This window comes from Hyaloscypha bicolor (genome assembly GCF_002865645.1).
Source record: "Hyaloscypha bicolor E unplaced genomic scaffold K444scaffold_124, whole genome shotgun sequence".
NCBI classification, from domain to species: domain Eukaryota; kingdom Fungi; phylum Ascomycota; class Leotiomycetes; order Helotiales; family Hyaloscyphaceae; genus Hyaloscypha; species Hyaloscypha bicolor.
In genome coordinates this window covers 1,111,690-1,133,754 of record NW_020194626.1, presented here as the reverse complement: position 1 = coordinate 1,133,754, position 22,065 = coordinate 1,111,690, and the positions used below count along the sequence as shown (strand labels likewise).

The 22,065-nt window shown below is 49.1% G+C and overlaps 9 protein-coding genes across 9 annotated transcripts; 4 read left to right on the top strand and 5 right to left on the bottom strand.

Annotated features, from left to right (window-relative positions):
* Positions 1–1,434: 1,434 nt before the first annotated feature.
* Positions 1,435–3,056, bottom strand: K444DRAFT_84875 (putative meiotically up-regulated gene 80 protein). Its single transcript, XM_024888756.1, has one exon. The coding sequence runs from the start codon at positions 2,808–2,810 to the stop codon at positions 1,827–1,829; it is 984 nt and encodes a 327-aa protein (XP_024732857.1). The 5' UTR covers positions 2,811–3,056; the 3' UTR covers positions 1,435–1,826.
* On the bottom strand, positions 3,057–4,157 carry K444DRAFT_85073 (uncharacterized protein). The gene is made up of 2 exons (XM_024888757.1): positions 3,537–4,157; positions 3,057–3,414 (listed from the first exon to the last, which is right to left on the bottom strand). Exons 1-2 carry the CDS (start codon positions 4,043–4,045, stop codon positions 3,303–3,305), a joined length of 621 nt encoding a protein of 206 aa, XP_024732856.1. The 5' UTR covers positions 4,046–4,157; the 3' UTR covers positions 3,057–3,302.
* K444DRAFT_84873 (uncharacterized protein) lies at positions 4,158–4,997 on the bottom strand. The gene has a single exon (XM_024888755.1). It carries the CDS (start codon positions 4,765–4,767, stop codon positions 4,270–4,272), a length of 498 nt encoding a protein of 165 aa, XP_024732855.1. The 5' UTR covers positions 4,768–4,997; the 3' UTR covers positions 4,158–4,269.
* A 30-nt stretch (positions 4,998–5,027) lies between these two features.
* Positions 5,028–6,434, top strand: K444DRAFT_84819 (uncharacterized protein). Its single transcript, XM_024888754.1, has one exon. It carries the CDS (start codon positions 5,228–5,230, stop codon positions 5,942–5,944), a length of 717 nt encoding a protein of 238 aa, XP_024732854.1. The 5' UTR covers positions 5,028–5,227; the 3' UTR covers positions 5,945–6,434.
* Positions 6,435–11,342: 4,908 nt separating this feature from the next.
* K444DRAFT_536791 (phosphoglucomutase-like protein) lies at positions 11,343–13,169 on the top strand (the record flags this gene model as incomplete). The annotated part of the gene is made up of 4 exons (XM_024875408.1): positions 11,343–11,395; positions 11,449–11,750; positions 11,811–12,827; positions 12,877–13,169. 4 exons carry the CDS (start codon positions 11,343–11,345, stop codon positions 13,167–13,169), a joined length of 1,665 nt encoding a protein of 554 aa, XP_024732853.1.
* A 1,370-nt stretch (positions 13,170–14,539) lies between these two features.
* Positions 14,540–16,323, bottom strand: K444DRAFT_617032 (26S protease regulatory subunit 6A). Its single transcript, XM_024881036.1, has 4 exons — positions 15,911–16,323; positions 15,442–15,857; positions 14,764–15,396; positions 14,540–14,699 (listed from the first exon to the last, which is right to left on the bottom strand). Exons 1-4 carry the CDS (start codon positions 16,219–16,221, stop codon positions 14,677–14,679), a joined length of 1,383 nt encoding a protein of 460 aa, XP_024732852.1. The 5' UTR covers positions 16,222–16,323; the 3' UTR covers positions 14,540–14,676.
* Positions 16,324–17,070: 747 nt separating this feature from the next.
* On the top strand, positions 17,071–18,189 carry K444DRAFT_536877 (cyclin-like protein; the record flags this gene model as incomplete). The annotated part of the gene is made up of 2 exons (XM_024875414.1): positions 17,071–17,755; positions 17,813–18,189. The coding sequence occupies 2 exons, from the start codon at positions 17,071–17,073 to the stop codon at positions 18,187–18,189; spliced, it is 1,062 nt and encodes a 353-aa protein (XP_024732851.1).
* Positions 18,190–18,590: 401 nt separating this feature from the next.
* K444DRAFT_537443 (DUF1768-domain-containing protein) lies at positions 18,591–19,338 on the bottom strand (the record flags this gene model as incomplete). Its single annotated transcript, XM_024875463.1, has 2 exons — positions 18,591–18,737; positions 18,925–19,338. The coding sequence occupies 2 exons, from the start codon at positions 19,336–19,338 to the stop codon at positions 18,591–18,593; spliced, it is 561 nt and encodes a 186-aa protein (XP_024732850.1).
* A 478-nt stretch (positions 19,339–19,816) lies between these two features.
* K444DRAFT_617030 (Thioesterase/thiol ester dehydrase-isomerase) lies at positions 19,817–21,348 on the top strand. Its single transcript, XM_024881035.1, has 4 exons — positions 19,817–20,076; positions 20,132–20,180; positions 20,232–20,646; positions 20,700–21,348. Exons 1-4 carry the CDS (start codon positions 19,957–19,959, stop codon positions 21,043–21,045), a joined length of 930 nt encoding a protein of 309 aa, XP_024732849.1. The 5' UTR covers positions 19,817–19,956; the 3' UTR covers positions 21,046–21,348.
* The last annotated feature ends 717 nt before the right edge of the window (positions 21,349–22,065 follow it).

Genomic DNA, 22,065 nt, shown 5'->3' with positions numbered 1-22,065 from the left:
CCAGGAAATCAGGGGCTCGCTACCAGTCCAAGGCCAACCCATCATCATTTGCAGTAAAGCTAGCATAGAAAGATTGATCCCTTGAAAAGCCTTGCTCTTTAGTTCAGTGACCCGACTGCTTGGTCATGCCAGCTGCAGCATATTTGTGTACTTGGTTGTCGTGCTTGTGGCTTTCAAATTCAGATTGAGGTCTTCCTTGAGCCAGATATTTGAGCTGCCTGTTGCTCGACATCTGATCCAAATTGAACCAGCTTGATGTCCAGCTTGGTAAGTCTGATAAATCCATTGCAGCCACGACCCAGCAAGGGGACCAAGTCCAGTGAGTTAAAAGAAGGAGCACGAAGTATATGCTACTCCTCTACTTTTTCTATATGCTAGATACGAAAGAGGCCAGTATATTATTTGCCCGGGGTCGGCGTATCTAAACCTGTATTGAGATACCTTATATCCTCTAATCACTACATAGAGGGTAGAGCGGCATTTAGAGTATGGACTAACGTGCACTCTTGTATACGGTGGCTAGGGAACACCTCTATGGGCAGACTGTGGAGCTTTTATTAGTTGTAGCCACTAAGCGTGTACCTCTCAAAAAAATACAAAAACAACTTCAATTGTTAGTTTAATACACAAGCCAGTTGGATTCTTTGGAGAAATGACACGACCTGACAAACAAGCAGCCCCTTAAGCTCAACGATATATCTTGAGACTAATAATTAGTATTCCGAACTTTTGGTGACACGTGATGCAAGGTTCGTATGGGATCACATGTCGAGAGACACTCAGAACGAAGGCAACAATGTCTTCATTATTAGTCTAGAGGCGATCTATCTCGTCCATGCACTCCAAAGGAGTCAGGATCAAGAAGACAGCAAAGGTTGACCTCAATATGCCCTCGAAATTCGTAACTTCGTGTATCCATCCATGCCGGGCGATATGCCAAAGGCCATTCGAAGGTTTTGCAAATTCAACCCCCAACTAAGCCTCCTCAAATGCTTAGCAATCCCGGATATAAAGTTTTTCCCGTCGCCCACCCCTTCATGCATGCGTCCTTAAGTATCTTTTGGTGTTCATCAGGACCAGGAAAGCCAGTCGAGCCAGCCTATCCATCTGAGAAGCGCCAACGCGAATTGAAATAAAAAAGCAAGGTCGTGAAGTTCCATCCCATTTTGTGCATGCCAGCCCCATCCATCAATTGAAGCCAGCGAGAAATCCAAGTAAGAAAGCATTGTACAAGAAGCTGGAAGAAATTTCGAAATGTCTGGAGACAAACGAAAGAAAAGAAACCGCCTAATTACAAATTTCTGGGTGGCGAAGCCGAAGAAACTGGCGACCCTTAGATGTTTTTATGAGACCCGAGTGATCGAGTCGAAGTCTAAAACGAAATCGTCAATGTGCAAGGAAAAGGAAACAAATTATTCCGCAAGCAAGAGTACCTCTCCCTCAATCCCACCCAAACACCTGACTGGTTTTCCCTCCAGTCTTCATGCCATCCGATTTTGAAAAACAAATGAAATTCTAAATTCGCTGATGCAACGCCGGGATGAAGTAAAGGAAATCGTAAGATCGAGGCAGCCACCGTGACGGGTGCAACGCGACTCGAGATCGTGATGGGTGCGTCCGTATGCGTATTACCATTTTGTGTGAAGACGGGCCGGACGTAACTACCTCCGAACGTAATGCGCGCTGGAAAACGCTCGAGAAAACTGAATGCAAAGAACTTTTGTGACGTGCGCTAGGCATCGGATGGTATTGGTATGTCGAAGAATCATGCGAGTCGCTCGGAAGTGAAAAATGTGATAGTCGAGTATATCGAAGGTACATGGCGATTATCCTGCAACGATCTGCTGTCCATATCCATGAGACATGAAGTATGGCTGTTTGACCGGAGAGATGCAATAACCACATTGGCACTCGACGAGAGAACCATCCCAGATGTGCACACCCGAGTGGTAGTTATTGTGTTGACTGACAGGGTAAGGTCCATGGGGGGGAACGTATGGAGCGTGTGATGGTGCTTGATATCTCGAGTATTGGTTATACAAGGCCCAATCATTGTATCGAGGGGCTCCACCAGTTGCAGTCATGTTGACATACTCGGGAGTATTGAGACCAGAATCCGGCGCAGACGGTGGAGTGAGGTGTGGTGTAGGATAGGGATTGACCCACGAGTTTTGGTCGTAAGCTGAATGGAAGCTGGACTGATGACGTTCGCGAGATGCACTCTTGGGGTAAGCACTGAACGCTTGGGAGTATGGACGAGGTCTCTGGACGTTAGTGTCGATTGGAGCAAGAGGTGCAAGACGGTCGAGCGTTGCTTTGCGTTGGATGTTCTTTGCCTCGCGCCATTCCTCCCAGCTGTCCATCCAAGCTTTGAAGTCTTTGCTTTTGTCGAGATTCACGTACAGACCCCAGCCCATCGCATCCAACCACTCGTGCTCCAGAGTATTCAGCTCCGAGACAGCGATGCCACTGACCTCTGACCATGATCGATTTTGGAATGTGTTGTCGTCCAGGAACTTGCTTCCAAGGAGAAGGCCAATCGTCAACATTCGCCAAACCACACCGTCTGTGGCCTTGTAGGGACCAGCAGCATTGAGCATGTTCATTCGTCTTGCAAGGTAGTTCATGCCAAGGAGAATTGTGGTGCTTGGAAGGCGAGTAGATGACAGGAGGCCGGAGACGAATTTTCGGAATGCCGGCGAGACTGGACTGCCAGGCAGGACGATCCTCTGGGCCATTTCCGCAACATATTCGGTGATCTGATCGATTTCGTAGTCGAGCACAGCACACACACCACCGGAGGCTAGCATAGTGGGCGAATTTCGAGGGATCGACGGAGACTCTAGTGAATCTCAGTCGCGTGTCGAAATTATCGACTTGCTCGTGGAGGTGAAGAGTTTGGGCAAGTGCTAGATGCTCGACAGCTCGCGACGTCTATGAAGGCTCCGACGCTGAAGGCGTTGGTGGTTGGCGACAATGGGAAGAAAGAGAGCGAAAGGCGGTAGATTTATTGTGCCATCGGTCGTCTGTTATTGTCCTCGAGGTTGTGGAGAAAAAACCCTTCGGCTGGGCAAAAGTGAACAGCAACAGCAACAAAACCGAACCGGAACGTCGCAGCAAGTGCTTAGACACCAATCCACGTCGTCAATTCGAGTCGACCATGCGGCGGAGAGGTTTTTGGTCAAGTCTTGAAACTAAAAGTGGTCTTTGCAATAATTAGCCTTTGGCCTGGACTGACTGAGCACTGGGCAAGTTCTCCGACACAGCTCAGACACGCGCAAGCTGGTGGCGATGTCGTAGAATCATAGGCAGTAGCTCCCGGGAGGGGATGAGTATGCGAGAGTCGAAGTTGTTTTGCTGTTGAATATTTCTCGGAGATCAGGAATGTTGTGCCGAATGTGAAAATCGCGGCCTCTTCATCCAAACAAAGCTCGCAGCATCAGGCCATGATTCGGGAAGGGCCCAGGGAAATGGCAGTGGGTGAATCGAAGCAGGCCAGTCAAACACGCCTGAATGAATAAAAATTGGTTACGAACCTCTTCGTGTTGTGCCCGGTTTTCGTTGGGGCTGTTGCTCGCTCTCTCTCAAGTGCACTGCAGCAGTGGTCGGGGATCGCTGGACAGGATATTGTAGGACCTGGTTCCTCAGGCGGAGCGTCGTATTCCCTTCGAGAGGTGTGCAGTGTCGAAGGAATGGAGGGAGGAGGAGGAGGAGGCAATGTCGAGAGATGGAGGTGGAGAGGAAGAGAGGTGGTGCAGAAGAGCAAGGGATGGGGAAAAGGACGGGTGTGTGAAGGGCCGGCCGCAGTGATTTCACGAGGGAGGGCGAGGGCTTGGGCAGCGCAGCGCAGCAGGCACGCAAGCACAGCACAAGCGTGGATCGGAAGAAGATTTGGCTCTAGCTCTGTTGCTCGGTTGTGGGCAAGGGCAGGCAAGGAAAGGAGAGGGCAGCGCGGTGTGCGCGACTCGGCCCAAGTAATGTGCTGTGCTTGCGCTGAGCCAGCCAGAACGCAAGCCCAGTGTCCCACCCACTTCCATTTCTCCATCCCCTTCCTCTTCCTCGGCCTCTCGCACGCAGACGATAGTTGCGAGCTTGAGACTTTGCCTCTCTCTCGCCGGTGCCGCACGCACTCTTCGTGAAATGTCGGTTAAGGTTATCCTTTTGTTCTCCGCCCGCCAACACTGGTCTCTTATTGTTAAATTACGGAGTACGTTCACTGCCCGTGGCTCAACAGACGGCTTTCGATGCTCCAGCTGCACAGAACTCATTCTAGCCAGAGCAGCGCCCCTTTCCCCTCACGTGAACACAGGAACTCGCAAGACAGACACATGCCCATTGCAATAATTGCTCAGAGCTGGACTCGAACTGCCTCCGGAACTGCCCCGAACTGCCCCCTTCGGCCTCTCGCTGCTGACACCTTGCTGCGGAGGTATGGGTCCTTGACTCCTCCTGAGTCCTGTGGATATTTCGATCGTGGGACAGAGTCGTAATTTCAGCGGTCTGCAATTCCCTGAGCCAGTCAAGTTTCTTCCAGTTGCCTGCCGTGATGACCACACCAGTCCCCCCCCCAGCTGTACTTACCAGTAGTGTGCCCTTGGCCATCCTCCTGTTTTGGGTGCCGGAGCTCCCCCATTTCAGAGACAGAAAGGCGGTGGCACTGTCTCGGCCAACCACTGCCCTCGATCCTTCGCGGGATGGGCCAGCTAACCACGCCAATTTTACTGGAGGGAGCGAGGCTTGCCTTGGGGGTCGGACGACTCGTCTCATCACCACTTTCTTTGATTGCTTTGTTATTCATACGGAGCTCCTGGCTGCCTGCCTCTGTCAGAGCCGTTGGTGTCGTGATGAGTTAGTGACCGTCAAATGGTGTTCGAGTCATCCAGGGGCAACGGTACCGTATGCCTGATGACCTTTTCAGAGGCAAAGGATGACACGTCCTTGCAACGCACAGGAAATTTACTCCCCTTCATCACCAACATCAGGCTCAGCACCGGAATGATAAAACAATGTCTGGAACTTAGTTCCAACCTGCAGCGCCCCTTCCTGAATACGAATAATTTGGCATACGTATTCTTGTCTGAGGATGTTTACTAATAAGGAGGCGTGGGATTTGTGCTGAACACCCCTTCATCCTCATCCTCATCCCCCCATTTTTGTCTTGGGAATAAATAAACTTCCATATCTGGGCACAATTTGGGACTAAGACCCCCTCATTCCAGATCAAAATATGAGGAGTGTCACGTTTTGTCCTTGGAGATACCATGTGCATAGTGACGCAGAACAGAAATCGTCAAGTCACACAAAACTTCGTGATAGCCGTCAAAATCCCACCAAAGCAGAGGCCGAGTCAGCAGATTTTCGCATCCACGCCTTGATGCGGAGAAGCTCTCCACGCCTTCTCAGTTCCCATGAGGCGTGGTCCAGTCACAGCTCCCCTAATGTCAGACAGGCGGAGAGACCCTTCTGCGAATCCTTCAACTTCAAGTCTTGGAGTAATAAAGTGGGGACAATCTGGGATAAAGGCGAGCCCATCTATCCCCACTCTGTGGACCTTGGTACCTGGTCTGATGAGGGTAAGGGATTTTTTTCACGCTCCAAGCTTCATGCTTCACTTCGTAGCCGGGAACGGACGTCGGCAACCGTGGGAGACGAAGGTCCGGCGAACACTGGATGGATCATGGAGCACAAGCACAGCGTGATCTTGGTAAGCACCCACGGCATCGTCGGGGTCCAGCCCGGAAACCAGCCGAATCTCGCCCCCTGCCAGGCCTCCAGAGTGTTTTGTGAAATTGTGGCGTTCAGAAATGCAGCCACATCTTCAACAAGCACGGCCACCTCCCCTCCCCGTTGGCCAACTTGGGTGAGCCACCAGAGCAATCCTTTCTCATCTGACAGAGAGTTGACGACTCACACCATCATGGAAAACATGCCGTTGACATGTTGATGATCTCAGGATGAAATCTCGTGATGGCTTTGCAGGAGCACTCAAGGCAAGATTTAACATGCGCCATGGTGTTCAGATCGCCCAGGCAAAACAGGTTCTCCAAAGTGCGGGAAGCGAGAGTGCAGAATCAATCAAATTCTCCTGGCTGGTAAAAATACCTGACACTATCTTGAAAACAGGATAGTTTCGAGTTGCAAACCTCTGTTGAGATCGGACGAAGGCCATTTTGCCGCACATTTTCCCGCCTCCGCCACAGCGTTCCGAGAGAGTTTTTGAAAATGGAGCCTCGATCGTTGGCTCGTTGGCTCGTTGGCAGGAGGACCGACCCCAAGCAACCATGTCTTCGGACCTAGAACACGACCGTTGGGAAGCTTCGAAGCTCTGCTGATCTCTTTGCGGACATCAAGAACACACAAATCACTCCAACAAAAAGAATGCTTTCGGATACCCCCTCATCACAGTCTCGGTGAACAAAGAGCCCAGCTCTCTTGCAGCACATTCGGGACGCCGGTTCCAATCACAGCAAAGAGACAAACTAAATTTTCCCTCCACTCGTCCAGACCCTTCTCAATTCTGACTCCTTAAGAAGCAGATTAGCGGCCCGACGTCGGTTGGCTCAACTTCGACGACAAATTCTCGCAGCCTAAGAAAAAGCCTGCAGAACGCGCATCATCACGAGGGAAGATCCCACGCTCCCCACTCCGTCTTTGAGGAGCTGCTGCTCCGACTCTCCGAGAACTGAAATGCAGCATGCAGAGTCGAGGCAATAACCGCAGCTTGCTTCCTCACATGGGATTGGATCACCCCCTCCTCCACTCCCACGTTCCTGATGTCCCAACGCATCAACGTATGCAGTTCGATATCCTCAGGGTTCCCGCCCCGCGGCGGCACAGAAAACCCTCCATTTCTTACTAAGAATGACCTAACAGTAGGCTGTGGGCCAATCTCCCGACTGTATCCGCCAGCCCGCGAGACGACACATGCATGGGTCCGGAATGAGGAAATGGCTGACGCTCACGATGCAGCAAGATGGGGAGGCAGGGCGATGCGACGAGTGGTCATCTCATGGCTTCCGGAACGGGCAGGTTGTTGAATCTGATGACTCTGATGAGTCTGACCCTATGGGAATAAAGCCGATGATGCTAGATGAGGGCTTTTATTGGGTTTCATTGCTGCTCTTCCCACCCGTCATGCCCTCATATTCGCCACCACCTCGCCGCCAGGATTATTCCTATTACAACCGATGACGACGTTGCCGAGCTGCCGATCAAAGCCAATCGCACGAGTTAGATGGCGAAAAGAATGAGGAGAGATGTTCACTGAACTCGTTGATTATGGAAGGTAAGGCTGAGAAGCTGGCTGCACGTGATCAATACACGTGATACTTGACATCCATTCCAGTCCTTTCTGTCTTCTATTTCTTATTTCTTACTATTTTACGAGGTTAGTGCAGAAGTGAAAGAAAAAATATTGCTCCTCAGAGTCATCATGAAGCTCCCTTTTCTCCTTCTTTCGTTGTTTCCAAAAGTGAGCTAAATTGGATAAGGAATATGGAAGTTTGCTGCCTTCCTTTTGTGCTTTAAGTATCAAAAATCATGGACTACATAGGATTGTGGCTTGGAAACCACCGTATTGACCTAAACGCTATGGAAAACGTCAAATGATCCTAGGCTCGGCCCCAATTTCTTCTGCTTGACCTTCTCCGTTGAGTCATGCGAGCTTGAGTGGCGCGTTGCGTTTCTTACTGCTCCAAACTGCTTGACAAGCCCCGCTAAAAACAAGGTTCCTGTCGTATTTCTATCCCAAGAACGGGCTTTGGCTCTTGATCTGGCTCCGTATATCCTTCTTGGCGACTGAACAATAGGGGCCGAGTGGCATCTTATTCTACTGGACCTTGGTCAAGAGGTGGAAGAGCACTCAATCGCACATGAGTAAACTATCGCGGCCGCGACAGAAATCACTGTGAGCTGCATCTAGATGGATCCATAGGTTCCTTCACCTTGCTCATATAATCTCGCCTGTCTTCCTGAGACAATAGCTGGTCGCAATGTTCAAAGGCAATTTCAGGGACAACTTCAAAGGAGGTCTTGGACCTCTCTTTTGCAAGGAAGAGCATTGTTGATAAATACGCTGCATTGAGCTAGGTTAGAGATGCAGGATAGAGCTAGGAATTCAAAGCAGAGTAAACCCAGCTGCCTAACTACAATGGCAACTCGATTCGATTCTGAGTAGCAAGAATGCTAAACGGCACTTGTGCTGCTTCAGCCTGAGGAGAAACTATCCCAAACGCTGCAATCGCATACCCAATTGTTCTACGACACATCTCCGCAAGTGCCTCTCGTTGAGAAGGCTCTGATACCTCGCATTGTTCGAGATACCTATCCAGTTCCGCAAAAGCCCATAGATATCAAACTGCGCATATCGCATTCCACCTCATATCGGGCCATTCGCCAGCCTGGGATACCAACAGCTTGTGTCTAGACCCCCCTTTTCCATTACAACAATCTAGAATTTTAATTTTGGCCATCGTAATAAAAACCTCAGATAACTCACAGGCAGAATCGTTTCCCCATCTACGCCACAAAACCAGCGGATAATCGTCTCCCCATCAGCTGGCGCAGTAAACCAGATCACAGATCTGACGATTGACATATGGATCCGTCCAAGGGCAGGGTGAAGCCCGCCTTCTGCAAACTTCGGGAAGCAGTTCATGGCACGTAACCCACCCCAGGCAATAGACTCTCGCTACCGCACGATCGTGTGTGGAGATAAGAACTGTTGCTCAAAGTTGACAGAGATGGCCATATTGTTCTGGTCCTGCGTCTGCCACTGGGCCCACGGCTCACGGCAATAAGTCATAATCGACACCTCCTTCTCAGTATGTGTTGGATGGAGTATTAGTCAGAAGAGGAGACGTCGTAGAGCCAGTCCAATCCAACCCCAGTAATCCAAAGATCAAGTAAGTGTGAACAAGCAGAGAAGAGGGCTGTAACAGAGGACAAAATGTAGTATCCCGTAGATACGCAGCATCCAGAAGAGTGGCAGCACTTTCAGAAGAGGTCGTATTCGGAGGAGGGGTAGTATTTAGAGAAGTCCCTTGCGTCGATGTTGTCTGATGATAGACGGTACCTGAAGAAGCACCGGCTCTTTGACAGGAGGAGGCAGTGCTTGAAGAGGCGACTTGTGATGGGAATAGTCCTTGAATCCTTGGAGAGGAGTTGACTTCTGTCAGCAGGGAAGATGGTTCTATTCAGCCATGTCAGGCTGTGCTACTTCATAGTCAATGAGGCTGGATGAACTCTGCTCCTCTGAAACACCTGGCCATGGGTGCGTAATTTCCTCAGCAACTCAATTGATGTTGAGATAGGCCCTCCAAGGCTTGCATCGTTTCGGGGCAGCCGCTTTTGAAACAATCGATCCGCCAATTGGTCCCTGACAGAATATTAACTGCTCTTCCACATTTCGTCGATTTTTAGAAATCTGTGCCATTCTCTAGCTCCCGAATCCAGAATGAGCAGTGGCATTACATCTTGCTTCTATGGCAGCAGGGGTTGGGTAATTGGCGTCAGAATGAAAGCCTGAAGGCAACTTGGCAGTGTTAGCATCCAGTTGCGAAGAAGGAGTGGATTAGCAGTTGCAGGAGCCTGGAGCCGGCTCTTGCTGGAGAGCAGGAACCCCAGTATTGAGGCTGACCAAGATTGGGCTGAAATATACCATGTCCACTAGGCCACTTTCACTGTCTACACTCTAAATGCCCCCTTGAGTTATCATACATTAAAGGTCTACCTCTTCCCACAATGGCGAGGTTCTCGAAATATAATATTAATATCTTGGCCATTCCGAGTCTCTCAACAGGTACAACTTTGACCAAGGATAACGAGGATTAGTGCCGCTTTTTTTGCCCAGTGAGGTTGACCTTGCTACTGAGGAGCAGGATTCACGTGCTGATGCTGCCAGGAAATACCTCGTTGCTTCTACTGGAATGCACTTTAATATAGTGAGGAACTGAAGCCATTGAGCCGCGCTGCTGAGGGGTAAGGTTCAAGACTTGAGGCCGCCAGAACTTCCTGCTTGCTTTTGCATTTAGATGTGGTGGCGGATTTTACTCCTTGTAGCTTGCTGTTTTGCTCTCTGATGAGAAAACGAGGTAGGATATTCTGCCAAGTAAGGAGGTCGATGGCGCAGTTTGAGATACCTACCCGCCATGATTGGTTCGCTACTTGCACCTACTGCTAAAGAGAGGTGTTTCAATGAATCGGGTTCCTCTCTGGTTCGAGGTGGAAGGAACGGACGAGTGGACTTTAGCGAGTAATTTAAGGGGGGGGATCCGCTGATGTTTGCTCTGTTTGTTCAGCCGAGAGTGCAAGGCTGCCAAACAAATCGGTGAGGCTTCCCCAGAAAAAAACATTCCACCACAACCAAATTTACGAAGAGACACGCAACGCAATACAATGGCAGAATTGAGTACCAGTCATCCGCTCGTCTGGATTGATTGTGAGGTATGTGCCTCTCGGCTGCCTCAAACTGCTGAGCTGAAGCTGACAATGCAAAGATGACCGGCTTAGATGTCGAACATGACGTTATTATTGAGATATTCTGCATAATTACCAATGGAAACCTGGACATTGTGGACGAGGAGGGATGGGGAGCGGTAATCCACCAGGAGAAGGAAAGGATGGATGAAATGGTAAGTCTTACTAACCTCATTAGACTCGTGGAAGCTGGACTGATAGCATGCTAAGGATGAGTGGTGTACGAAAACCCACGGCGAGAGTGGGCTCACCGCGAAGGTGGTTGCTTCGAAGACAACTCCAGAACAAGCAGCCACGGACTTGCTCGACTATATCAAAAAGTTCATCCCAGAACCGAAGAGAGCTTTGCTGGCTGGGAATAGTGTTCATGCAGACAAGGCTTTCTTGCGAAAGGAGCCTTACAAAAAAGTCCATGATCACCTCAGCCATCGCATATTGGATGTCAGCACCCTGAAGGAGGCAGCGAGGAGATGGAGCTCTCTCGACGTTCTGCTCGAGGTCCCAAAGAAGAAGCTGCTTCATACCGCGCGATCTGATATATTGGAGTCGATTGAAGAAGCGGCCTTCTATAAGAGTTCGATCTTCCGGCGACCGGCGAAGTGATAAAATCAGAAAATAAAAAACGAGATACATAAATAGCACGTTGCTTTTCTCGGAATATTGATTTGGCTGCCGAATGATTGTGAAGAGCGCTCTGACTGGCTACTGGGCTGCACGAACCCGCTGAGCTGTGGTGGCGTTGATCACCGCCTTCCGCCTTCCATCCTACTTTTATTCCAGCTGCAAATCTCAAGCCCCTCCCTCCTTCTCTTCTTAATTCCCCTAAATCTCTCAATTCTACCCCAAAGATCAACAAGACAGCAATCATGGACGTCCAAACGGTCACCTTCAAGCCGTTCACCGACCAAAAGCCTGGAACGTCAGTGGTTACCCCACTATCTGCCATCCCCACCACAGCTAACAGCTTGACAGCTCCGGCTTGAGGAAAAAGGTCGTCGTTTTCCAACAACCCCACTACAGCGAGTCGTTTGTCACAAGCATCCTCCTGTCAATTCCAGAAGGTGTCGAGGGAAGCTTCTTGGTCATTGGTGGTGATGGGCGATACTGGAACCCCGAGGTCGTCCAATTGATTGCCAAGATTGGAGCTGCCTACGGCGTGAAGAAGCTTCTCATCGGCCAGCATGGCATCTTGAGCACTCCTGCAGCTAGTCATGTTATCAGGAAGCGCAAGGCTACTGGTGGTATTCTCTTGACAGCGAGTCACAATGCTGGAGGTACGTAATTCAACAAAGCCCAACAAATAGCTGGAACAAAGCTGACAAAAGCTCAATTAGGTCCCAAAAACGATTTCGGTATCAAGTACAACCTTGCGAATGGTGGGCCAGCTCCGGAGTCCGTCACGAACAAAATCTTCGCAACTTCCAAGGCCCTGACTTCCTACAAACTGGCGGATATCCCAGAAGTCGACATCTCTACAATTGGCACAAAGACATACGGCGACCTTGAGGTTGAGATCATCGATTCGACTGCGGACTATGTTGAGATGTTGAAGGATATCTTTGACTTCCCCTTGATCAAGAAATTCTTCCAGACACATCCCGATTTCAAGGTCCTCTTCGATGCTCTCCATGGCGTTACTGGCCCATACGGAAAGGCAATCTTCGAGCACGAACTTGGCCTTTCCAGCTCCAGTACTCAGAACTGCATTCCCTCACCAGATTTCAATGGAGGCCACCCAGATCCTAATCTCACTTACGCACACTCTTTAGTTGAGGCCGTTGACAAGGGAAAGATACATTTTGGAGCAGCCAGTGACGGAGATGGAGACCGCAACATGATTTACGGAGCCAATGCATTCGTTTCTCCTGGTGACAGTCTCGCCATCATTGCTCATCACGCCCAGCTCATTCCTTACTTCAAGAAGCAGGGTGTTTATGGACTGGCCCGCAGCATGCCTACTTGCGGCGCCGTTGATCTTGTTGCTAAAGCTCAAGGACTGAACTGTTATGAAGTTCCCACTGGATGGAAGTTTTTCTGCGCTCTCTTTGACGCCGACAAACTTTCCATCTGTGGCGAGGAGTCCTTTGGTACTGGTAGCAACCACATTCGAGAGAAAGACGGCTTGTGGGCTGTTGTTGCGTGGTTGAACATCATTGCTGGCATTGGCGAAGCTCAGCCAGATGTTACACCGAGCATTGCCAAGATTCAACATGACTTCTGGACCATTTATGGACGCACTTTCTTCACGAGATACGATTATGAGAACGTCAGCAGCGAGGGTGCAGCAGAGGTTGTGAAGGACCTGACCGCAAAGATTGCGGACAAGTCATTCATTGGCTCCAAGATTGGTGGTATGTACTTCAAATTATGTATCTGCTCTCGTGCTAACTGTTTTGTAAGATCGCACAGTGGCTGATGCAGGCGACTTCTCGTACACTGATCTGGACGGCAGCGTTTCTCCAAACCAAGGTCTTTACATCAAGTTCTCCGATGGATCTCGTATCGTCGTTCGACTTTCTGGAACTGGCAGCTCAGGAGCGACTATCCGGTTGTATGTCGAGAAGCATACCAGTGACGCGAAGACGTACGGTATGGACGCCCAGGACTTCTTGAAGCCAGATATCGAGCTTGCTACCGAGCTTCTGAAGTTTCAGGAACACATTGGACGAACAGAACCAGACGTTAAGACATAAATAAATGCACCGGAGCAGACTGTAGGAATGAATCCATGCGCGTGGAATGGTAAAGAAATAGGCCACGGGCATTGTGAGATGAGGAGGATGAACAAAGCGAATTCATTAAGTGTTCATAGCCGCGGTAACTACAAAATCATCGTGAACTCATCCATTAGTTTTGCTACTGTTGAACTTCCTGTCACCATGATCTTACAAGAGCAGCCTAAACATCAAAATGATGGAATGGTTTAACTGCGAGTGGGAGTACAAGACACTGACTGGCAGCACAGGGGCAATGCAAACTTTAAGCCTTATACCGTCCTAGCAATGAATGCTCTGTATTGTGGCCTCTAGTCCAGAGCTCATTATCCTATCTCGATTCCCACCGCGCCTCCGCTCTTCGGGGAAAAAGTATATCCTCAGCTAAGCGAGACACAGAAAAATGAGAAAACATATTCAAAACGAGAACCAAAATGTCAAAACCTCACAGGACAACCTCAACTTGACTGTCGGATCAGTCGAATCAAGTCAGAAAGAGGGTGTCCTGCCAAAAATCTATCCGAAATGAGATTTTGCTTCGATTCGAAAACTCCCATTACAGGTACCCTTCATATAGCTCAACAACGCGGTGTTGTTTAACTAAAACCGTCCTTTTTATATGGGAAATTTGCAACGGGAAGCATGTCTTCTCCTTAGGAAGCCCGCACGCTCTAATACTAGTTAGTATTTGTTGCTGTAAATTATTATTTATGCTTTAATTTGGGGTTGTGAAGGTATCGGTAACTCACATGCTGTCTCGTGAGAGCCCCGGGTTGCTGGTGACAAAAGTGTTTATATTGATATACACAACCCAAGTCGATTTCGCTTCAATTCTGGCCTTCGGAATCATTCCTGGTAGTATTGTGATGAACTTTCAATGCACCTTGCTCCAAGGTAAAACAATACGCAAGCCGTTTATCTAAGCTCTCCATCATACCGTCACTGCAGTATCATTCCAATTAATGTCGTTCGTGTGAACTCTTGTGGTTGGACTGTAATCAAATGTGGACGACGATATATGAGAAAACATCGGAATGTTGTTAAATGCAGTGAAAGGGGCAAGGGGAGGAAGAGAGGGACGTACCGGGAGGGGAGGACAGGCAGGCTGAGTCTTCAGGAAGTGGCGATTGGGCTGTATGAGATTCGAGTGTCCTAGTCTCAAGAACAATGTCAAAATTTCGACGCTCCATGGACGATAACACGGTGCACATGAAATTGCCCGTGGACGTCGAGTAGTGGTTCGAGTTCAATGGCAAATCTTCCTTGGCCCTTTTGATGTTTCATCCGTCTCCCCGGAAGCATCATCTTCAGCTAGGAAAGGTCAATTTTGAGATACGAAATCAAGTTGGAGAACATTGAGACAGTGTTCAGGTCATTTGCACTGTAAAGGGCTTCCGAGTTCAGATCGAAAAGATCTTCCATGAATTCTCTATGATACAAGGTTGATTATGCAGGCATGCCAAACTCCCCAGAACAAGCTCCTAATCTATGCATAAAAGTTGACCGTATCTGCTTTGCGTAAGTAAAAATCGTGGAAATAGAAAGGGGAGAAGGAGGAACAGGGATAACATACCCTTCTTCTTAGCTTGGACTTCCGCAATCGCATCAACATAGTGCTCGTGGCTGATCTTGTTCTTTCCCATCCGAAGTGCAATCATGCCTGCTTCCACACAGACAGCCTTCAACTGTGCGCCTCCGAATTCATCTGTACTTCGTGCCAACTCAGGCCAGTTGACAGCATCATCGACTGTCATCTTTCTGCTGTGAATCTTCAGAATCTGTGCTCGAGCCTCCTCGTTTGGCAGAGGGAACTCGATTTTTCTATCCAAACGACCTGAACGCAACAAGGCAGGATCCAGGACGTCCACTCTGTTCGTAGCTGCCAGAACCTTGATACGGTCATCTGAGGCGAAACCATCAAGTTGGTTGAGTAACTCCAACATAGTTCTCTGCACTTCTCTGTCTCCACTCTTCTCGCTGTCGAAACGCTTCGTACCCACAGCATCCAACTCGTCGATGAAAATGATCGCCGGAGCCTTCTCTTTGGCCAAAGCAAAGCAGTCTCGAACCAGCTTAGCACCATCACCAATGAACATTTGTACGAGTTGTGGGCCGGCAAGTTTGAGGAAGGTGGCGTCGGTTTGGGCTGCACAGGCTCGGGCAAGGAGGGTCTTTCCAGTACCAGGAGGTCCGTACATAAGCGCACCTGGGTTGTCAGTACAGGGACCTTAATAGATGGGATCAACTATACCCTTCGGAGCCTTGATGCCAATCTTCTTGAAGCGCTCAGCCTCCTTCATGGGCCACACTATCGCCTCAACCAGCTCCTCAATCTGCTTATCCAATCCTCCAACATCTGTGTACTTCTCCGTTGGCTTCTCATCGACCTCCATTGCCTTGACCCTGCTATCATATTCGGCGGGTAATGTGTCCAGCACCAGGTATGAGTCTTTGTTTACACCTATCAGATCTCCTGGCTTCAACTGTTCTGGGTCAACAAGACCAATGAGAGGAAGGAAAATGGTTTGTCGAGTAGACGTCTTGATGACGGCAGACTTTCCAACCCTCGTAGCATCCAGGTCAATATTAGCACCTTCTTCCTGGGATTCGGCTGTTGGGTCGAGATCGAGAAGCTCAACAACATTGCCAACGAGATATGGTAATTGCCTGGTGGCATGTTAACCTAGGAGGAGCTTTAGAGAGACAAAAAATATGTATACCTGTTATTCTCAATCTTGTCCAAGTTGTCCTTGATCTTCTCACCCATTGTAGCCTTCTCGTGTGATAAACGCTGAAACTCGCTCTTCATGATTCGCGAATCGTTTTCCAGGAGCCGCTTCCTCGTCAGGATGTCTTGTGTGCTAAGGTTGTAGATCTCCTCATCTATTGGGTCCTCTTCCTTCTCCTCCGGTTCGGCATCCTTCATCTCAGCATCGCCATTTTGATCTGGCTTCTTCTCCTTGTCGCCATCGTCCTTCTTGTCTTCCTTCTGCTCCCGCTCAAGATCATCGAGATCTTCTAATGTAGACATGGCTGAATGTGGACGGAGGAGAGGTTATGGAAGGTGCTTGACGTGGGATTTGGTGCAATTCGTAGCCTTGAGACCAGTGTGTGAATGTTTACAGAGCCAGAGCTTCGATGACCTTGAAGCTTCCATCTCGCGAGGCGAGTTTGTAAGGCAGCTCTGGCGTCGCGTAAGATGCACGTGATATACGAAGTAGGTTAGTCATCGAGCTAATTTTTAGCCCCAAATCCAAGATATCTTCCCAGCCGCTCGCCTCCAAAAGTGAACCCGTCATCCTTCTTCCACGCTCGCTCTCCACCACGAAGAACTGTCGCTTCAACATCCAAAAAGACTGCGCCGGACGTTCATCTTTCCCAGCGATAGTACTGACAGCTTCCAACGACCTACGAACTTTCACAGACGCCTTCACTGGTCTTCCGTTCTGAGAAAATTCTTTGTCTTACGGCAGGCAGCACACATTCTTCTTCATTCCTCGACACAACCCACCACCTATCCATCGAACTCAATACCATAATTACCAAGGCCGAGAGATCAGACCTCGAAGCATCCTTCGACCTTTACGAGCAGACAGCAGACATTGTTCCTCGTGTCATCTCGTGTTCCTGACCTTGATCAGCGGTCGTCGATCCCGACGGCCATCACACATTCCACGTAGCCCTCAACAACACCGCCAAAACGCATTCCCCACTCTTCGTCAAGCTTACAACAAGTCTCCTCTGCGAGAAACCTACGAAAGATACCCGAGCTCTTGCTGTTGTCTCGCGCAAGAGAAAGCAGCTTCGTCGCAAGAAGAGCAAGCGTCTCGTATTCAACGAACTCGATAATATCTACCGGCCAAAGCCGTACGCGCCGAAGATGATCGCGCCATCTACTACCATCGAGAAGGGCGGAACAGAATGGAGCGAGAACCTGAACATGACGCTCATCTGCAAGGACTGCAAGGAGGTTCCTCCTAATCTTGTTGAGGAGTTCTCTTCTGGTGATATGGTTTGTGGTTCATGTGGACTGGTTTTGGGTGATCGTATTGTCGACACGCGCTCTGAGTGGCGTACCTTTTCCAACGACGACCAAGGCAACGATGATCCGTCTCGTGTTGGTGATGGAGCTAACCCTCTCCTCAATGGCTCTCAGCTTCAGACTACCATCGCTTACACCGATGGCAGTGCTCGCAGCCGAGACCTTCTCCGTGCTCAAGGAAAGTCTTCGACTGATAAAGCCACCAAAGGTTTACTCGCTGCATATAAGGAGATCGGTGCTCACTGCGATGCCGTCAATATCCCCAAGAATGTCTCCGATACCGCCAAGCACCTTTTCAAGTTGGTTGATGACGCAAAGGCTTTCAAGGGCAAGTCGCAAGAAGCAATCATCGCCGGCTGCATCTTCATCGCCTGCCGCCAGTGCGGTGTTCCCCGAACTTTCAGAGAAATCTACGCCTTGACGAAGGTTTCCAAGAAGGATATTGGTCGAACTTTCAAGGCTTTGGAGAAGTTCTTTGCTCAGGATAGTGCTGGGAAGGCGGCAATGGCTTCTTCTACTGGTGGTAAGTTGCGTGTGAGTGGTATAACACTGTTGCTCTTTATTAACAATCTCTCTCAAGGGATGCTTCCGTCCACAGATACATACCAAACTACCACCTCTACCAATGCCAAAGACCTGTGCCTCCGCTACTGCAGTCAACTTGGTCTTAACCGCCAGCAGTTCGTTAAAGTCTCGCAAGGCCTCGCTGAGAAGATGTCCACCGTCGGTGATCTCGCCGGTCGTTCACCCTTGTCCGTCGCCGCTGCCTGCATCTATATGGCCTCGTACCTGCTTGGCAAGCCAAAAACCCCGAAAGAGATTTCTCAGGTTGCTGGTGTCAGTGATGGTACTATCCGCACTGCCTACAAATACTTGTACCAGGAGCGCGAGAGGTTGATTGAGCCGGAGTGGATTGCTGATGGCAAGGGCAATATGGAGACCCTCCCGTCGGCGTAAATGGGTGATACCATACGCTTGATTGTTGGACTATTGAGTGGCCTATTGGACTGATGTCATTATCGTTGATTCTTCTGCTTTTACATCTGCGAGAGATCGTTGCGTTAAGCAACTGGATCTGATATTGCATTTGATTATGGCAGGACGAGAATGGACCTTGACGTCCTTGAACTTCAGTGGCTAGTGGTATCTGGGGAATAATCGAGGAAATATGAGCGGAGCAGTGGGTCAACCACTGCCGCCATGCCTTGATGTTGGAGAAATACTGCTCGCATTGAGCAGGTTATAGAGGAATGCAAGAACTTTGAATATTCTCCTTTCAAGGATTTATGATGAACACAACAGGCAAAAGAAGTGTCCCGTCCATACAAACACTTCTTCAGGTTGACATCCCGTTTACTTCAAGACTTATGCTGGTCCATCTCCGCTTGCTCAGCTCTCAATCTTTCTCTTGCTCTTACTAATGCTTTACCAAGGAGGTTCAATCCCCAATCCTTTCTTCGGCTCCCAGCATTCTTCGCTCCAAATCCAACGCCCCAGATTCTATCCTATTCGAAAGAAATTGGAGTCAGCATACTTCTTTCAGGTATTTTAGGAAGCAGAATGTTCCTGCAGCTGTTTATACATTGCATTTAGGATGTTCTCAAAATTTGTTGGATATCGATAGCAGAATATTCCGAGAGCTGTTGAACATTGCTATAATAGGGATCAATACTCCAAGAAGTCGGGACTCACCATTGGACTAGCCTCAACGATCTCCCTATCACCGGTTCCCAACAATTTCTCTCTCAAACTCGTGCCGTCGTCCTTTCCCTCCCCCTCATCCTCTCCATACTTGAATTTGAAATAACTCCCTTCCTCCACGATTCTCTCCCGATTCGCTTCCCAGACTTCTTGATTGAAGTTGCTGACTCGGCGTCCCAGGGCTTTCTGCTCTTTTGGAACTGTGGTTTTGAGGATTTGGGCGGCGATTTCGTGGTCCGAGAAGAGAATGGCTTTTTGGTGCATCATGTATTGTTCGGCTGTTTGATATACAATGGTTGAGTCATTGTCGGTGTGAAATGGAGAATGATACCATTGGGACAAATAGCCGTAAATCTCTCCGTATTCACGCCAGAAGTAAATTGGGGATGAGTCTTCTGCCTTCATAGAGCTTGTTGCCATGACGGGCATGTGGGTTGTGAGTCTGCAGGCTGTAAGGTTTGAGAGCGGACTTTCAAAGCTTGCACACTGCAGAAGACAGTAGGAGAAAACGGGGAGTTATTATAGCAGGTCTTGGGAGTGATTCACGGTAGGGAGTCACTACGCCTTTAACGGCCCCTGAGTTCAAGGACTGACTACAAAATTCGATTGAATATGCAGCCTTCCTTGCAAGCCACGGTATCAGCCACACGGCTTCTGCAGGTGTTCGGGGGCTGTGCAAGACTCGGGATGACTCGACGAGCCTGAGTCCAATGATGTCCGGCTTCTTTTGATGCTACAAATGTAACTGACTCCAAGGGAGAAGCAAGACCTTTCTCCAGGCAATGACCAATGCTTTAGGGTTTCTTTGCTCCTGTGAAGGCTGTGACATGAGGTTTATGGTGTTCATTAATCCTTGCAAGGATGTTGACCGGAGATACCGAGGCCTGTGAGCTCTACTTAGCCGAAGTGGGGAGTCTGGGGAAGCAACGACAACGTCTCTTCATTCATCCATCTTCCAACTTTGTTGTTCGTGCCCTTTTCTCAATTGAAACTTGGACTCCAATCAAATAACAATAATTCAAAATGTCTGGGCCTGGGGCAGGATTCGAGTATCCTCCGGTCGAAGTGGCCTGGCTAAAACGGGATGTTCTCCTCTTTGCAAATAGCATTGGCTGCACCGCTGATGAATTACACTTCTTATTTGTATACTCTCAATAGACCCTTTGAGCGTACTACCTGCTGATACAGTTTCCACCAGGAATTACACCCCGATTTCGCAGTCTTCCCTACATACCCAATTATCCTGCGTTCGTAGAATCTACTCCACTTCAAGCTCAAAGATACCTAATGTAACACAGCTTTCAAACAAGCAACGCAAGAAGTGATTGACTTCTACAAAGCTCAGGGGGCTGTGCCGATTCCGGGAGTTCCTAAATTTGATGCTCGCCGAGTCGTCGATGGCCAACGTCTTATGACTTTCCTCAAGCCTTTCCCCACGACCTCCGAAGGTCGAAAATTCGAGCTCCGCTCGAAGGTCATTGGTGTTTATGACAAGGGCAAAGCGGGAAGTGTAGTTGAGACACAACAGGATATCGTCGATAAGGCTACTGGGGAGAGCTATGCTCAAGCTGTGGGCTCTGCGTTCTTTGTTGGCCAAGGAGGATGGGGTGGTCCAAAAGGAAATCCCACTAAGAATTTCCCACCTCCACAAGGAAAGAAACCAGATGCTGTTGTGAGCCATCAGACTACTGCCGAATCCGCTTTACTTTACAGGTATGCCAATTTCAATGTATTATGGTATGGCGCCGGGAATCTGACATGTGCAGACTAAATGGCGATTACAATCCTCTCCACGCCACCCCGGAGCCGGGTCAGAATATGGGCTTCGGGGGGGCCATCATGCACGGTCTGTCATCTTGGAATTTCGCAGCCCATGGTCTTTTGAAGGCTATCGGAGGGAGTGACCCAAAGAACATCCGTGAATTCCAAGCACGTTTTGCCTCACCTGTCAAGCCAGGCGACAAGCTCGTTACCGAGATCTGGAGAACTGGAGAGATGAAGGGAGAGTGGGAGGAAATTAGATTCGTTACCAAGGTTGAAGGTGGGAAGGTATGCTTGAGCAACGGGCGAGCATTGATGAAGCCAGTGGCTTCCAAGGGCAGCAAGTTGTAGAACTTGACTTTCAAAAATGGTTTCCTGGATAGGTACTGCCTTTAAAATCTAAGAACTTCAGCACATCTCACCCCTACGCGAAATTGAAATTATCAGAATAGTCAAGAGCTGAAGTAGCTCAAGTCAAGGTCCGAAACTATGCGAAGTATCTCAGGGTGGCATTGGTGGCTTGAAAAGTAGCTGGAAGCCAAAGACCAGTGCAGACACCCCCGCACGATAGCATCTGCCCTCCGCAGACGGAGTAAGACCTGAGTCTAACAGGAGCCATTATATATACGCACAGAATGCCAACCCTTGAGAAACAAACGCTATGAGAAGTTTAAAATTACCTGCACTCCCATTGCCATAGAAGCCAACGCAGCACGAAACCACCCAATGATCAGAAACAGCAAAGAACTTCGCGATGAAGGAGATCAAGAAGATTCTTCAAGAGTCCAGAGATGAACCATAGGGTCTTTGACTAGGAGGTTTGAGATGGTACAGGCTTAATACCGCGGAAGCAGGTGGACCATGCCCTTCGGCCAGATAGCATAGCCAAGAGTGAAGACATTGTATTCAAGCCGTAGATATTCGCAGCCCTCAATGCTCTTATTTTCCCTCATGCAATGTGTTTCCTGAAGAGAACATGGCTCACTCACCAGACGATGATGAGAGGTCATGGCCCCGGCCTCGGTTGATCGTCTCTCAACGGTGCAGGGAAGGCTCTCATTTCGAAGACTGTTAACGGCTTTCTAACAATTCACTTTTGAACCGAAGAGACGCAACTTGTTTGTAATCATCCTATCGTCGTGGTGTCTGCAGCTTACCAGTTCCCAATTGCCAATTGGGAATCAAACAGGCTTGTAGCTCTGACGAGAATTTCACATAGAGCTTGCGCCTGATATGCGTTGTAGCATTGGAGGTAGAGAAGAATACCCAACTCCGTAGCTCTGTCCAGTTGTAACTGTAAGATCATGTTGGTCTGCTCGAAGTGAAACCAAAAGTTTGAGCTTGCTTTCTGAGGTGAGGTAAAATCAGGTC

Excerpts from the sequence above, each read along its gene's own strand:
- K444DRAFT_84875 (XM_024888756.1), bottom strand. The coding sequence starts at position 2,810 with ATGCTAGCCTCCGGTGGTGTGTGTGCTGTGCTCGACTACGAAATCGAT.
- K444DRAFT_85073 (XM_024888757.1), bottom strand. The coding sequence starts at position 4,045 with ATGGAGAAATGGAAGTGGGTGGGACACTGGGCTTGCGTTCTGGCTGGC. Across the intron at positions 3,415-3,536 it reads ACCGGGCACAACACGAAGAG|AGGCCGCGATTTTCACATTC; the intron begins GTTCGTAACCAA and ends GTTTGGATGAAG.
- K444DRAFT_84873 (XM_024888755.1), bottom strand. The coding sequence starts at position 4,767 with ATGAGACGAGTCGTCCGACCCCCAAGGCAAGCCTCGCTCCCTCCAGTA.
- K444DRAFT_84819 (XM_024888754.1), top strand. The coding sequence starts at position 5,228 with ATGAGGAGTGTCACGTTTTGTCCTTGGAGATACCATGTGCATAGTGAC.
- K444DRAFT_617032 (XM_024881036.1), bottom strand. The coding sequence starts at position 16,221 with ATGTCTACATTAGAAGATCTCGATGATCTTGAGCGGGAGCAGAAGGAA. Across the intron at positions 15,397-15,441 it reads TGGCATCAAGGCTCCGAAGG|GTGCGCTTATGTACGGACCT; the intron begins GTATAGTTGATC and ends CTGACAACCCAG. Across the intron at positions 14,700-14,763 it reads AGTCCAAGCTAAGAAGAAGG|ATACGGTCAACTTTTATGCA; the intron begins GTATGTTATCCC and ends TACGCAAAGCAG.
- K444DRAFT_617030 (XM_024881035.1), top strand. The coding sequence starts at position 19,957 with ATGTCTGGGCCTGGGGCAGGATTCGAGTATCCTCCGGTCGAAGTGGCC. Across the intron at positions 20,181-20,231 it reads TACATACCCAATTATCCTGC|CTTTCAAACAAGCAACGCAA; the intron begins GTTCGTAGAATC and ends AATGTAACACAG. Across the intron at positions 20,647-20,699 it reads GAATCCGCTTTACTTTACAG|ACTAAATGGCGATTACAATC; the intron begins GTATGCCAATTT and ends TGACATGTGCAG.